The sequence below is a fragment of the Falco peregrinus genome, chromosome 11 (assembly GCF_023634155.1).
Source record: "Falco peregrinus isolate bFalPer1 chromosome 11, bFalPer1.pri, whole genome shotgun sequence".
Lineage (NCBI taxonomy): Eukaryota > Metazoa > Chordata > Aves > Falconiformes > Falconidae > Falco > Falco peregrinus.
This window is the reverse complement of record NC_073731.1, coordinates 11,476,311-11,492,440: the sequence shown is the minus strand read 5'-3', so window position 1 is coordinate 11,492,440 and position 16,130 is coordinate 11,476,311. Positions and strand designations below refer to the sequence as shown.

At 40.3% G+C, this 16,130-nt stretch overlaps 1 protein-coding gene across 3 annotated transcripts; it reads right to left on the bottom strand.

Moving 5' to 3' along the window:
• YIPF4 (Yip1 domain family member 4) lies at positions 1 to 15,885 on the bottom strand. Of its 3 annotated transcripts, XM_055816374.1 has the most exons (6): positions 14,376 to 14,647; positions 10,702 to 10,855; positions 7,563 to 7,734; positions 5,397 to 5,474; positions 3,421 to 3,534; positions 1 to 1,049 (listed from the first exon to the last, which is right to left on the bottom strand). In XM_055816374.1, the coding sequence occupies exons 1-6, from the start codon at positions 14,458 to 14,460 to the stop codon at positions 912 to 914; spliced, it is 741 nt and encodes a 246-aa protein (XP_055672349.1). In that variant the 5' UTR covers positions 14,461 to 14,647; the 3' UTR covers positions 1 to 911. The 3 variants fall into 3 exon arrangements, with proteins under 3 accessions (XP_055672349.1, XP_055672348.1, XP_055672350.1); XM_055816373.1 differs by lacking the exon at positions 10,702 to 10,855 and having other exon boundaries at positions 14,376 to 15,698; XM_055816375.1 differs by lacking the exons at positions 1 to 1,049; positions 3,421 to 3,534; positions 5,397 to 5,474; positions 7,563 to 7,734; positions 10,702 to 10,855 and adding an exon at positions 10,871 to 11,383 and having other exon boundaries at positions 14,376 to 15,885.
• Positions 15,886 to 16,130: the final 245 nt, after the last annotated feature.

Sequence of the window (16,130 nt, the reverse complement as noted above, 5' to 3'; positions counted from 1 at the left end):
TTAGGGAAGCATTATTTTTATTTTGCCATCATAAAATAACATTGTTTAAAGGTCACACAAATTTGATAGATCATCTTTTTTCTCCAACATTAAGCCACCACTACAGCTGAGAAAAGTGTTCCCCCTTTTCTCTGTAAATTTATACTTTTAAGTAAAATAATTTGTTTCTCTAAATATGCATTTTAATTAATAATGTCACGCAGTAAATATCTTGCTCCTTTGGTCAGAGATATTAAATGAAGACTTCAAATACTTGTATCTTCAATCTTTTAAAAACCCAATATACATCCTTAACCATGGAGTACTTACGCTACACACAAGCCATAGATACAAAATACACAGTATATACAAGTTTTGAAAACAAATTGGAATTTATAAAAACTCAATAGCCAAATCAAAGTAATTGAGGCACTAAATTAAAAGTAATATCTTCATGTCTTGATTATACAGACTATTCTGTGAACAATCAGGACTGTTTCATAAATATATATTATCTACAGAATTTGCTGTGCCAAAAAAGCCAGCTGTGTTTAAGCTCAAAAGAAAAATTGCACTTTGAGATTGTTACAGTTAACTTCTCATTTTTCTCCTCGAATGTAGTTATCTGGTCCTAGTGCTTTTGGCACAGGTATTGAGTTGTGGTTTTGCTGCATTTTCTTATAAAACACAAGGTTCTTTTATTTTGTTCATTAAAATCTGAAGAGTTTTAAACAAACCTAGAACTTTGATACAAATCTATATAGCTACAATTGCTTCATTAAATAATATACACAAATATGCTCTCCGATCTTAAAACATCTTGACAACCGGATACAAAACAGTCACTTGTGTTATCTCCAGCCTCCTTATTCTTATGTGTTATCAGTCTGCAAGTGAATAAAATACAGTTTCTGGCCTCATATTGCACTAGATCACACCCCAGTGTACAAGGACAGAAAATAAATGTATAATAAAAAGATTGGATAAATTAGAAGGGGTTTCTTGGTCTTGAATTCTTCTCCAACTAGTAATGATGCAGCACTGTATGCAGCCCAAAAGACTCCAAACAACTGAAAAAGAAGATGAACAATCTTAGCTGACACCACAAGAAAATCTCTCCAAATACCAAGACAAAAATCAGTTCTTCTCTCAACAGGATTAAGACTCCTTCAAACAAGAATTTTGGAGAACTACACACACACACACACACACACACACCCCATGAATAGAAAAGAATACACTACACATTTTCATTTAAGTTTAGAGAAACATTTAACAAAGAGTCATATTATTTTTTATTTGAGCCATTTTTACTGAAGTAAACAGCTAAGGATCTACAGTAACTTTTCTCTAATATAAGACAGACATCATAAAGCAAGCCATATACACTGGTAATCTGAAACATCACTGGATTAGTAATTTTTCTTTCTACCTTGACTGACCCCAACTATTGACCCCTCCCTTTCTTTAAGCAAAAGAGTCACTGTACTTGACTCTTCCTCTATAATATATACACCAGAGAGTTTAATTACTATTTTTTTATTTCAGGATTTATCTGGCTCAAACTTTTCTTTAATTACGGTGCCTCCACCTCAAGGTAACTGAACCTCATATTCATAGTTCTTTCAGGTGCAGTGAGAAGCCTGCCAAAATACAATTTGTATTAAAAACTATATTGCTTACTAAATTAAGAAAGAACCAGTTTAAAAGACTGGCAGAAAGCAACATTACCTATGAACATCCACTGTGCTATATGAAGTTAACATGCATATTTAAAAAAAAAAAATGTCTTGAGGCCAGTGAACTTAAACCTCAAACTAACAAGGTTATAGCAAAAAGTAATCAGACATCATTATCCTCTAGCAGCACCTCGAGTATTAATAAAAAAAAAGGAAAAAAATACTTAAAACCATCCAGCTTGCAAAGCCACTGTGATCTTCTGCAAAACACAAGAGCAAAGGGGGCAGACATAGTAGGACCCCAGCAAAGAACTTGTCCTACAGTTCTGTCAGGAGTTGAAGCCCCTTGAGGGATTATGTGGCCTGTTCAACTGCCATTATAAAAACAAACAAAAAAAACCCCAACAAAAAATATGCATGTGATTGCATACTCCTGTTTTTGCTGCCTAACCTAGGATTGCAGAGATGGACAGGAAGAACATTCAAGAATCATGACTGAATTCCCTAAGAAACATTAGGAAAATTGCAGCAACTGAAACAATTGAGGTGCATTACTTCGCTGATTGCAACTGGAAAAGAACTGATTGGAATGTCACTATTTCACTGTAAGTTCCCCAACTCTAGGACTGGGAAATATTTCCCCAAGCGCAGAGCTCTCAAGCCGTAAGTAGCAGTACTTGTCACAGCATAAGTAGTTTTGGCCGTATGGGGCTCGTCCTGCATTTTCACACCAACGATGTAAAAGGTAAGAACCTAGCACAGATTCACCCTGAAGTTCATGTAAGATTGTTACCAGTACTCAAGTAACAGACTTTTCATTAACATTTATTTATTTTCAAGTTATACATTAGTTAACTGGCAAGTTAATGATTTGCTGACTGTATCGCTTCACAGTAATTACAAGTTATCAAATCACAAACACAGCAATTTTGTTATTTATCATACACTTCAGTTGTGCTTCAATTATATTGTGTACCAGCACGCCAAAAAAACAGAAATCAATCAAATCAACAGAACAAGAACTCAGAAAGTGTACAGCTTAGCTAGGAAGAGAACTTCCTCAGCCAACCTTTCCAAAAGTTCAGCAATGACCTCAAAGGCTACCTAGAAGGGTTTTAAGTAGTACTGGAAGCGTTCAAGAACATTATGTAGTTTTCCGATCTATCAGGGAACGTTGCTAGTTGCATAAAAAGCATCCAACAGCAGGTGGTATAAGGGAAGTTACTCTTGCTCTGTGCCTTACATTCCACGTCTGCAGTAAATCAGAACAATACTTGCCGTCTCTGCAAAGGGTATCAAGGGCTTTGTAAAGCTACCACTATGGGAAGGTCTCAGAATAATGACTAATGTCATATTCATGCTGCAGTAACTAAAAATAAACTGGATGACGGGGGAGGGGATCAAACGGCTTATTTTCAGATTCTTCATTTTGAGGTTTAGTTATGCATCCTTTTCTCAAAATGATAACCCTATTTATTTTTAATGCGACTATTAGAGCACCACAAAATATTTAAATATAAGCTAACCTGATAACAACAGGTGTTGTTATAGCAACAGGTCTGTACATGCCCCAAGTACTCAAACATTTGAAACAGAATTTGCTTAGCAGTCATGTCCACCAAGAGGATCACAGACCTCACATTGTAGTTCTGATTATTTTGACACATTGTTATGTCGCCCTGAACAGATTAATACTTGTAGTCTTAGGAAAGTGACTGAAAAATAACTGTAAACAATTCACAATAGATTATACTGAACTTACTTTTATTAGGGTAGAAACAACTTCAAATGATCCAACCACCAAAAGTACGGGTGCTATGACAATGAGGGGAAGTAGGGAATATCCTATCACACCAAGAACTTGGCCATAAGCAACCTGAAATTTTCAAGCACATAAAAACAAGCTTTGTAGTACTCCATCTTTGTCACCATACACAATCTGATCTTGTAATAACAGTATGAATAGCAATAATAATTTCTTAGGTATTCATGAGATTTCAACTAAAGGAAGCTTGCTAGTATGAAAATTGGTTTTGTATGCTACCCCCTAGAATTTTTTTAATTAATCATTCAGTTCTCTTAGAACATTGTCCTTTTTTTAAAAAAAAAAAGTTGTAAATGACAATTTTATCACTTCCAAGGGAAGAATTTATACAGGTTAAACATGTAATTCCACCCACTGCTCAAATTTTCATGTTCTGCCTTAAGAGGTTCTCAACTGCCACTCTCCATGGTGTGTGTGTGATACCCAGGAGCACAGAACTAGAACAGACCTCTCAAATCACCAGCTGTAGTCCTGGCTGTCAAAAGTAGCAAAGATGTAATTTCCTGCATTAACATACTCATATCCATTATACATAAATAAATGCATGAAGTACATGAATGCTTTTGGCATCAGTGGAAGACCTAGAACCTGGTCCCTCTAAGGCACAGAAATCTGATTTCCAGTTTAAAATTATTTTTACTATCTTAAACAGATTTGTTAAAAGTAATTCTGTAACTGTTTTTAGCTTCATGGGGATTAAAATGTCTGATTTTCCCCTACTACGGTTTGAAATGTTCCTGGGCCAAATTAGGCTTCTTGGATTTAACAGGAAAAATACTGGCGAGACAAATGACCATCCTGCAATCAGTCTCTTGTGGCTGTTGATCCTTCACAGTCCACTGTGCACTTACACTTCCTTGCCAGTTTATACATTCTAATAATTTCACATTTTGAGTTGCAAAACAGATTGATTTAAGGGCATCTGGATTATGTGGCATGCAGAAATACCATGTGATCACATTTGTAAAAGCTTTTTCTTTCAAAACAGTGTTCACACTAGAAGACTGTAGCAATTATAATTAGAAGAAAGTTTAAAAAATGTAAAGATAAGTAGGAAATCTGAAACATTATTCATCATTAATGCAAGATGCATAGTAAAAATATAAAAATTGGGCATCACTGAATATTTGGTTCTTCACAACACAGTTCAATGCATTTTTTGCTGCAGAGCCATTTTTAAGAACTTTCTACCCTCCTGACTGTTTTCACTGTAGCTGTCTTGTGGGCCTTGCTGCAAGTCATTTGTTGTCATTTACACCTGAATCACTTAGTGACTTCATTTGCAAACAGCTCAAACCACTTTTCCAACCCTGCTGGTGCAAGCAGCTGGAGGGAGGTATGTAGGTCAGAACATCAATTGGCTTTGCAGTTCAAGAACGTGCACTGATTTTCATCCTTTAATAGGTTTGAACTGCATCAGTCCAAAGATAAAAACAAACACTGGTAGGTACTCTACCCACAAGGACATTATACAATTGCTGTTAGCCCCATTAAAAAAAAAAATAGAAGTTTTAATAAAGCACAGTGCAAGAGCCGTGCAAAGGAGAAAGGATCCCATTTAGCTCAGTGACCAATAAACTGAAAGCACTTGTCCCTCAAGAATGGACTTCAGTTCTGGATCACAGGCACCTGTTAAGTTTCTGGGATTCACAGTACAAATTGCCAGATTGTTTGTCACAACCAGCGCACCATCCAGTACACAGAAAGGCTAGTTGACCATCTCTGTATTTCAGATTTTACTTTGATGGCCAACAACCCAAAATGTAGGCATTACACTTACTAACTGCATCCATTCTTAGTCAGCTACAAGGTCCACAGTCAAGCACCAAGAAAACCCAACGACTACTGAACAATGTAGTCAAGAGACTTTACATTACCTCCCTCTTACGTCCTTTTTGCATACAGGTACTTACTTCTCCTCCAAGAACCCTGGCCAGTAAAAAAATTGTCAAGGATCCAAATATCCAAATAGTTATAATCCAAGAAACAACCTTAAGAGACAAACAATAATTCATATGTATTAATAATTATCATTGTGATCAAAGAAAACTCATTTCTATTACCACTTTCACTGCTGTCACAGCAATTTGCTGTCACAAAACAATTCTGAATTGCAGCAAGAATATTTTTACTTAGTATCACAATGCAACTTGAGAATAAAATTCAGAGGTTACATTTACAGAATCACATTAACGGTAAGTTTGGTGAACATGGAATGTATATGCAACGTGTTTTGCTAAGTATTGTAATACTGTGGCAGAGTACAGTTTACTTAAAACTAAAGCTTAGACCACCCTAGCTAAATAAATGTCTTCATATCCTGCCTATTACAAAATGTGACCTCAGTTTTTAAAAGCCAGCTCAACCAATACAAGGAGTTGGAATTCTGCTTCTTTCATCCATAAGGATGCCACTTTACGCAAACTGGGAATGCTCAGAAGACGACATAGGACTAACTCTCAGTAGAGCCTGATAATGATTACAGCTTAATAGAAGCCCCAGACTCCTGGGACATACTCTGCCATTTTTTTCCTGATTCTTTCATTGCTCTGCTCTTAAACAGGTGAAATCTTAAAAATCATTTTCTGGCTTAACAGAATCTTCAAAGTAACTTAGCTATTCTTGGAGCTGAGCCTCTGGGAGGACTATAGTCTCCCCTTTGCTCTCCCTTTTGAAATACCTTTTTACAAGGAAACAACAGTTCAGTCCAGTCTATTTTCAAATGCACGACAGCTGAATTTAAAAATTAAGTCCATAACAATAGCTTTATGCTATCTGTGAAACTAGCACATGGCCTCCTTCTACCTCCTGCTTTCCTCCACTGTCTAAAGGAAGAGGACCAGATTAAAGTCTTAAAGCTGGAATGCTCATCTCTCCCCAGCTTACAGCCCACCTTTCAGTTCATCTAGTCTAGCTGCTGTCAGTCACTCTGCTGCTAGCTACTGCCTTCCCTCCTCACACATATACAGTACTTTCACATCAGTATGTTAAATCCACTGTTTCTAAGAAATGTTAGACCTACTGTTCATGTACAGTAGGTACACAAACTGCAGAAAGTAGCTTATCTGTCGTGGGGTCAAGGAACGGTCCGTGCTTTGCCTGGGAGACAGCTAAGTGGTCCACCCAAAAGACTTGAATAATACAGTGATTTAGTCTACTCACTTCAAGTTCATAGAAACAAGACACAGAGTGAATTCTTTGTCAGCGTTGGTACACCATATGGAAGCCAGAGGTCATAAAGGGAGTGATTTTATCTCACCATTCACAAAAATCCTTGCATAAGCACATTCTGCTGCTTCACATATGGCTTATTGCTTTACTACGTTGTATGTTAAACAACTGTAACTACACATATAGTCTCAAAGGTTTCTGAATCAGAATCACCTAGGCTCACATATAAATTGTGACTACGAAAGATACCGCTTCTCTACTGTCAATCTGAACATAAAGAAAAAAAGCTAACAGTGTTTATGGAGGCCAATTACATCTGCACAATGCCTCTGAATAGCTATCCACCCTGGAGTTCAAAAGGAATAACAGAAAAAGCCTACTGACCAGAGGAAAGTTATTTGATTGTAATTGAGCAGGGAGGACAAAATAGCAAATGGCACTAATGGAGATTAAATATACCAGGTAACGGCAGTGATACAGTATGAATTAAACAAGTAGCTTTATTTGTCAGAAAATAAAAAATATGGCATCCAAACAAATGTTCTTTAGTAACATTTTCTAGTAATAAAAAACATGTTAACAAAAGGTCACAATTCAAGTGGGAAGATTCACCAATATGACTATAAACCTGTCAGTATCAAGTTATTTCCTCCAAAACCCACATCTTTCCTTTCTTTTACTGTATAAAACCAAACCTGACATTTCATCATGATCAAGTTATCCATGGGCTATCTAATACATTTCTTACTGCTGTCTTTCTACAGATTAACTTGTGAAACAGAATTTGAAATGCCCCGCATTAGTATGCGAAGAAAAGACATTCTACCTACGTAAGAATGCAAATTGCTTAGCAATCATTTCCCCAGATTTAGTTTAGATTTCTTTTTAGGTAGAAGGCTTATACCTACCTTAAACTGTCCATATAATGAAATCATTGAGAAGAAGAGTACAACCGCCAGAGGACCCCAAAAGTCTGGATTGTCTCTCACTACCTGCCTATTAAACCCAAGAGACGGCATAGGCATCAACACACATCGAATTTTGTAGTAAATATCCTTCAGATCAATGTCGAGTTCCTCCCTGAAATTGTAAAGCAAGTGAGCATTACTATACACCATGGTAATAAAATAGAGCATAAAAAAGTAAGTGCAGGGGCAAACAGTAGGTTTATAGAGCAAGCCTCCCGTCACCCATAAGGCTTTCTGAAGCCATAACTACCAAAGGAACAGTTTGTCCACAACAAAGCAACACCATACCTTCATCCCACATTCAGTAACCGCTGTGACACAGCTAGATATATTTAATTATTCAAAAAACAATTACAAGACTGAGAACAGAAAACACACAACATACCCTACCAGTCTAAAGACAGTCAATCTATTTTCTGACATGCAGGAATACATGACACATTCATACCATTCTAACTACTTAAAAAGTCAAAGACATGGATACACGGAAGTAGAATGTCTGTGCATTCCTATGCTGAGCACACTTACTACGGGCACATTTTATTTCAAACTCCACAAGAAAGAATACCTTTACATTCACTAATCCTAAACCATTCAAAAAATATCAGGTAAAACCAATTTTCTAAAGTAAAATCGGTTTTAACTTGCTTCACCACAGTAGTTTTCAGGAGACCAGTTTATACCAATTGTTTAATTACTGGCTTGCTTCCAATATGGTAAAAATAAATAAAAGCCAACTAAACAAGCAATAAATTCTATCAACAGATCTGCTCTTCTCTAATTGCCTTCTCCAATCCCTGTTACAAACTATTGGTAAGCAGCTACAAATGGACTGGAAGACTCTTCTGCACAGGAGACTATGAACTGGTACCTCTTGCTGTGATTGTCTTAGTAATCCCTCCTTATGGGAGGGAATCACACTTTCTAAGTAAAGGCCAATTCCACTTCTTTGAGTTTATGCATGGAACCTTACGATAGAACTGTACGTTAGTGTCTTCCTTATGTAGTCATGACCGAGGAGCTCTGAAGAGTTGCAAGAGACTTCCAGCAGATATCCCTCTGCTCTACATTTAGGAGCACAGCAGAGAAAAATGCAGAATCATGTCCTAAGTCCATTTATGAAAGTTTTGTACAAGGCCTTGAATTATGGGTTTCCCCCCAGAAAAGCTGAAGCAAGAAATAAATGCAAAGACATGATTCACCAGAATTTCTCTTAGAAAAAAAACCAAAACAACCGCAAAATGACAACTGCTCATTCAGTCTCTCAAGGCATTTTCAGGATTGCTATTACTGAAGCTATTTCAGAATTGATATTACTAACTTGTGAGTAAATAACAAAAATTGTTAACACATCCCTGAATTTAAGGATTAGACTAGGAGCTTCTATTTTCCTCCATTTACCTAAACAGGATGTAGTATTCCTATATTTTACTCTAAAGACTGTGTAACACAAATATTCTCCTGCCCAGAAATAATTCTTTGTCATCACCTAGGGCTTCTGACAGTTTCTCATGTGAATAAACTGCATTTCACATGAAGCTCACAGCTATCTCACCTCAGAAATGTGGCAGGTGTAACAGGAAATAAGTGTCTGGAGTAAGGCTGCCCAATGAGAACAAAAAAAAATAATCATAAAATAATCTCAATTCTATTGAACAAAATGCTTGCCCAGCAGCACCACACTGGTGAACCTCCCTTAGCTGGCTGCTGTTCTTGAAATCCTTTGTAGGATTCAGGTTACCAAGCTTCATTACAGCACATATTCTGGGAATAATCCTAACTGCGTAAAAACTGCTACATGAAAGTCAGATTAAGGCCTTTCCTGTGAGGATGATTATATTCATCCCGTTTGCCACAAACTGATCATTTATCTCCCTGGCATTCCTCTCACTTCCAGCAATCAGCAGCTAAGAACACCTAGCTGTCTTTGAATCACAAACTTGGTTTTCTGTGGGATAAAAAGTTACACAAAAAAGAGAATTCATATGTTTTCACATCAGTACACCATTCTGTTTTGAAATGAAAAAGTAGAGATTTATAGAACAGACTTATTCACACAAGGAGCTACTTCTGCACACTTTAATTTACTTTTCAAGTAGCAGTGTCATTTTGTTAAGCTCTCCAGACATCTGTTCTCTCCCAGCACTCTCATTTGAGTTCTCCAGAGTACTCACCTGCTCACTTCAAGCTTTTAAAGCATCATTATCTTTAATTCACACAGGAAAACACTGTATATGTTTTCCTGTATGTGAGACACTGAGTATGAAGTTGCTTAGGTGCAGCACAAGGACCAAAACCCAGGCTGCCTGACTCACAGTGTAATAACCTTAAGATATTAACTTTCTTCAGCCACCCATGTTTCTGTGAACAGAACAAGGGATGCTGAGATTTTTCAGTTTTAAGGACAGTTTTGTCTTTCAACACTACCACCCTTTTAATCTAGCTTTATAACATCAAAGATCATAAAGTTTGCGCAACCTTGCTTCTAGCATCCCTACTGTAATAAGCATGATTCATAATGCTTTCACTTCAGAATAACTGACAGAATTTACTTACATTTACTTAACATTAATCTTTTCACAGGATTGCCTTAGCCTCCAATTCTTTGACAGCATTAAGAACTCACATAATCAGTGCAGAAGATGGAAAGAATACAACCTCATTTTTAAATTACCATACCAGATACCACCCGGGCAGTCCTGGGTTAACAGTTGGACGCTATTGATCTTAAAGGTCTTTTTCAATCTAAACGATTCTATCATTTTAAGATCAACACCTAAGGGCAGAAAAGCCATAAAAGCTTTATACTTCTAGAGATTAATAAAATTGGATTTTACTTCCTCCTTCCTTCCTCCTCCACAGTGAACAACAAGCCTCTCTTTTATGCTAAAAATAAAACCCATAATAAGAAACATCATGTTTTCATTCCTGCACTAGAAAACAATCATTGGTCAAGTAATCTGTCGAACTGAATTCCAGTCACAGCAAAAGGCTGGGGTATAACTTAAGAGGCTACAAGTTGGGTTTTTTTTCCTACACTACTAATAAAGACAGATACCCAAAAATAATTATGACATACAGGAGTGGCTTGTTATCTTCTGGGTCATCATCTTCCACTTCCAGAAGCCAGCCATACCCTCTCTGTCTTAGGAATGTAGTTGCAGTAGATTCTTTGATGAATTCTCCTCCAAGATTTAGCTTAACATCTGGAGTTGTTATGGAGCCACTAAGATCTTAAAAGAAAAAGGGAGAGAAAGATACACCTTTTTATGTACGGCCAAAAGCCATTAGATTTCAAAAGTACTGGAAGATAAGCAACAGATACATAAAGCCACATGTGCTGCTCCTCACCACAAAATATTCAGTTACAGAATAAAATTATACTTTAACAGATACAGAATTTGAAAGGGTACTTCCAGTTTTAATGCAAAAGCAACAACGTCGGTTTAGGTCTCGAATTACCAAGCCTTAGCTTCCAAATGGAATTCATGTTTTGATGACACAGTGTTATGACAGAAAGCCTTCAATGTGTGCTTTATCATTAAGCATATGGCATAAAAGGAGTTCACTAATGAAAGTCTCATCATACTCTAAGTTGTAGATTATTTACCACTTCTTTTCTGATCATACTATACCTCTTTTGGAGCCCACTTCTGCACAGTGGCATTGCTTCAGCTAAAACATTCTCTGCTTTTATGTCCAATTTCTCATGAAAGAAGACCAAATGTTTTCATTTGTAATTGTAATTGCCTTTAATACAGCTGAAAATATTAGAAAAAAAATACTATCAGAGATCCTTATGCTCCAGCCAGTAAGAAGAGATACAAGGAGTTCTCTTCAATATACTATGATCTTGCTGTGCCACAGTATTAAAGAAACCAAAACAAAGAGCAACTTATATATGTTCTGGCTGCGTCAAAGTCACCAATAAATACTACTCTGTTGTCTCATATTGTTATATACAGATGAAAAATGCAGAATAGTAACTGAAAATATACCAAGCAACTTGAAGGAAGAAATAAAATGTAGAAGAAGGAATAATTATTCCTTTATGAAATCATGGATTTCCATTATTTGCTAAAAAGGAAAAATCCAAACAGAAACATGTAAATGTTTTTGTATAAACCTTATTACAAATACACTGAGACACAAAAACTCTCTTCTCATCCAATGCCTTTTCATTGTTGTGCGTTCTTCACCCAGAAAAGTTCCTAGGCACAAATTTCCCAAAACACCTAGCTATCACGAGTATTCCTGAAACACATTCTCACAGAGGCAAATCGGGTCATATTTTCAGATCACAATTGCAACATTTTCTATGAAAATGCAATGTCGTTTTCTAGAAACAAAGATCTGACAGAATCTCATAGTGTCTTCAGCCAGCATGTCTGAAGCATTCACTGATCACTCAGTATCACAATTAATTTAAGAAAATTCTCCTTCCCAAATAAGCTTTCTAGGCCAGTCAAGCTTAAATTTAAGCTTCTCCATAAATGCTTTTCAACCATTTCATAATCATGAGAGTTAATGATCCATCGCTTTGATTCTTGGAACATCATCTGAGCATGATCCTTGTAAAGATGACCATAACTTAAAAAAGGAATTTCTCTTCACTCCTGTCAGTACCAGCACACATACACTGATCTCGCAAGACACAAGAAAAGCCTTTCTCTGCTGTTTACAGAGGGAGGAAAAAAGAAAAATGTATTCTCAGTGCCTGGGTGTCAAGGTAAAGAAAGCCTCCAAAGTTTTCTGTTGTCACTGGGACACTTTGGTCACCTAAAAATATTTGCTTATGCTACAACAATACACTTCTTTGCAAGGACAGGTTCTTGCTACTCTTTGCGCACAAACGTGACTGTCAGGACAAGCAAATATAACAGTCCAACCAGCCATTTATTTCTCCTTTCTCAGTGACCGCTCACTGACAATCCATCCTGAGGCAGGGAAACTTCCGCACCAGTCTTATTTACTAATTATTTACTAAAAGATTCCTTTTAGCAGTCCAACGATTGGTGAATACTTAGAACAACACTTCTTAATCATGAAACCTATTAACATGATTTTAAGTCTATTTTGCAAGACATCTCAGATAGGACATTAAGGTGGAGAAAGCAAGGAAAAAAATCCACTGCTTTGGATATAAAAAATAGGCTGCTTTGAATGACAAGGTTAACAGCAGGCCAACCAAGCACTGAAGAATCTGCCAAGAATTGATGGTTCTGATGCTTGCCAGGAAGAGTTAGGGTGCCTTCACTGCTACTGTCTCAGGCAGAACACCACAGAAGCAAAACTGAGGTATTGCACATGTCATTTCAACCAGGCACTGTGGGAAACCAGCTTTCAAGACAGTCTTTGCTCTCAATTTTTAAAAGCTCTAAATTTTTTATAGAAGGGGGAAAAAACCCCCAACCCTAACAGTTTGTTCTTTATACTGTATCTGTCCACTTCATTGAGAACACCTCTCCAGCATTCTTTCCCACAAAGAGCCTAACTCTTACGGAAATAAGATGGGAAAATAAAACAGCTTATACTTTCACAGGGATCAGGATTTGGGAAACATAGAAATCAGAGTGCAACATCTAGTATTTTTAGAAGTATCAAGCTGTTTACTTTATGTTTTTATATGTTAGGGTAAGTCTATGCAGGACTTTGCAGACAGAACTACACTTGAACAAGCAGGAGATCAAACCTCACTTATGTTGATAAAGAACACACAGCTGAGCCCAATTTAGCACATCCTACTGGAAAGGTGGCTGTATTGGATTGGGTTCAGCATTGCTCAACAAATACTTCTGGGGGAATCCAGAAGAGGTACGTGGATCCTTTTTCAGGCCAAGGTAGAGAAGAAAAACAAAACAAAACAACAATGAAAAAACACAGCCAAGATTGTACCTGTTGATTAGCGTTCCTTGTCAGAAGGACTGGGAAGTTCACTAAAGACAGGTATTCTCAGTAGTTTTCCCACTTCAGTAATTCTTTTCCAGGGTGGGGCACATGAGCCAGTATTTACATGAACCCCTACCCCTATCCACAATTACAGTGGTAACCAAATTCACATATAAAGTGGAATGCTTGCTGTTTAAATAGGTAAAGCCCAAAAGATCATCCTCCACCAAAATAAGTTTGCACAACACTGACTCCTGTACGTTCATTTCTGCAGTCTTAAGGCGGATCTTCACGGCATGCTGGTACACCACAGCTCTTTGTGCTGCAGCAGTTGGCCATGCTTCAGCCCTAAACTACACGCAGAGCTTCTTTTCCCCCGCGATTACTGTGCTGAAGTGAGACACGGCACAGACTTTGGCACAGCATCGCAGCGACTGCGAACATACGGGGCAATCTTCGAAAGACACCAAACTGCGCTCCCATCAACGCGGGGATGAGGAGCGGTCCGTGACAGCGCTTGTCACGGTTATGTCAGGCCGCCGGCCACAGCCTGGCGTACGGCTCGGAGAGCCGGAGGGACGCGGCCCGGCCGGCCCTGCCACGCCAGGGCTGCCACGCGGCTCGCGCCGCCCGGAGCGCCGCTCCCGGCACCCGCCGCGGGCGCCCCGCGGCCCCGAGGGCAGCGGCCACCTCAGCCACCCCGCTCCGCCTCCGGCCACGCCACCGGCCGCGGGGGCGGGCGGGGGGAGGGCAAGGGAGGCACCGCTCGCCCCAGCCGCAAGGGAGCCGCCCGCTCCCCCGGCGGCCGGCCCAGCCCTTCCCTCGGGAAAGCGAGAGCGGCCCCGAGCGCGGCCCCGCGCTCACCTTCGGCGTCTGCCGAGGATACAAAGGTGAAGTCCCCGCTGCTGGGCGCATAAAGCGGCGGCTGCTGAGGGCCCGGGGGCTGCATCTCCCCGCCCTCCGCGGGGGCTGCGGGGCCGGTGCGGGCAGGAAGAGACGAGCGGGCACCAGGGCCTGCGGCCTCCCCGCGTCCCTCCTGCGGCGGCGGCCGGCACCCAACGACCACCGCGCAGCCGCCTCACAGGACAACAACAAGCGACACCGCCCCTCCGATTGGCCGCTTGCAAGGCGCGCCGTGATTGGTCGCCGCAGGGCCAATGCTGACTGGCTCCCCGGCTCCGTCTCGGGGATTGAGTCACTTCGACTCCGGTATAAAGCTTTTGCTGATTGGCCGAGGCGCGACTCCACTCGTGTGAGGGGTGGCAGCGGTAGGCTCCGGCGGGGCACCGTGCCGAGGGCCTCCTGCCCGCGGGGGGGGGCCGCTCCGCCCGATCCCCTGCCCCGGAGCTGCCTGCCGGCGCCGGGACCGCGCGGGGGCCCCTTGGCGGCGCACAGGTGCGGTGGTGGGCTGGGGCCGTGGGGCTGTGGCCCAGCGGGGGGCCCCCACCGTTTGCCGGCTCGTGGCGCCCCTTGCCACTTACCTTCCGAGGCCGCGGGGTGACCCGTGTGCGGGGTCGGTGCGGCATCCGAACGCCACGCCAAAAGGTGGCCCCGGTGAATTCCCTGTCTCAACCCCCCAAAAAAAAGTGTTCCTGCAGCGAATGCTGCTCGCGGAAGGGCGGCTGGCGAGGCTCTGGGGGTGGTGAGAAGCGACCCACTTGCAAGCAGGGGCCTCGGAGGCCGGCCAGGCTGCTTCGGTGCTGCTGGCCGCTTCGGTGCCAGAGCGGCCGTCGTCGCGGTGGGCAATGTGTGAGGCGTGAAGCCAGATGTTTTAGTCCAGCCTGACCTCCCAGATCTGATCTGAAGGCTGGCAGCGGAAACTCTGCATCTGCAGCGCCCTAGGATGACAGCTTCACCCCCTCATCACCGTCTGCAACAGTTTTCCTAGTTTTCTTCTACAAGTTGTTCATCCACATGGCCAATGCTTTCTGCCTGCCCCCGCCTACCAACTGTCTGTTATCATGTTTAATTTTAAATCTGCTTCTCATTCCATAGTGAGATATTTTATTCATGTCTATTCATTGTCTTCATGCTGCTTGACACATGCAATTTGCTTCCTGCATACTGCTAAAAATAGTATTTTGAACTTCAGTATCAAAAAATCTGCTGGCAAATACCCTTTCGAATGTAACTATGGACTTTTTATTTCTTTGTTGAATTAATAGCATCATCCCAAATATTTTCCATCCATAATGGATGTTGAAAAAAATGCGTCCTTCCTTTTGGCTGTTCAGAAGGATTTGCTTCCATCTTTACTGTCCAGCAATACTTTATATGGCTCCACCTCCCAGCATTGTCATGGCCACCTGCAACCCTTTTGCTAATTGTTTTACATATACAAACCTAAATGTATTCTGTTACCCTACATCCTCTTTTTCTCTCCCTGTTTTTTTTTTTTTTTTTTTTTTTGCTCCCTCTCAGTATCTATATGCGGTTTTCACAGGATTTTTTTAAGCTGTGCCCAGGCCCTATATATTAGTAGTATCTTTGGTATCCCTGTAGTTCTGAGGTTTCTGGACTGCTTTCCTGCAGTTTGTCCAGAAGGAAATCTGGCACAGCCACAAATCAGATGTAGAATGTGTATGCAACATATTGTATACACTCCAGAATGGGTGCCTT

Bases quoted from the DNA above. Each gene is read 5' to 3' on its own strand.
- YIPF4 (XM_055816373.1), bottom strand. From the start codon at position 15,037: ATGCCGCACCGACCCCGCACACGGGTCACCCCGCGGCCTCGGAAGGTA. The intron at 5,475-7,562 runs GTAGGTATAAGC...TTGTCTCTTAAG, and splicing joins CATTATATGGACAGTTTAAG to GTTGTTTCTTGGATTATAAC. The intron at 3,535-5,396 runs GTAAGTACCTGT...TGAAAATTTCAG, and splicing joins CCAGGGTTCTTGGAGGAGAA to GTTGCTTATGGCCAAGTTCT.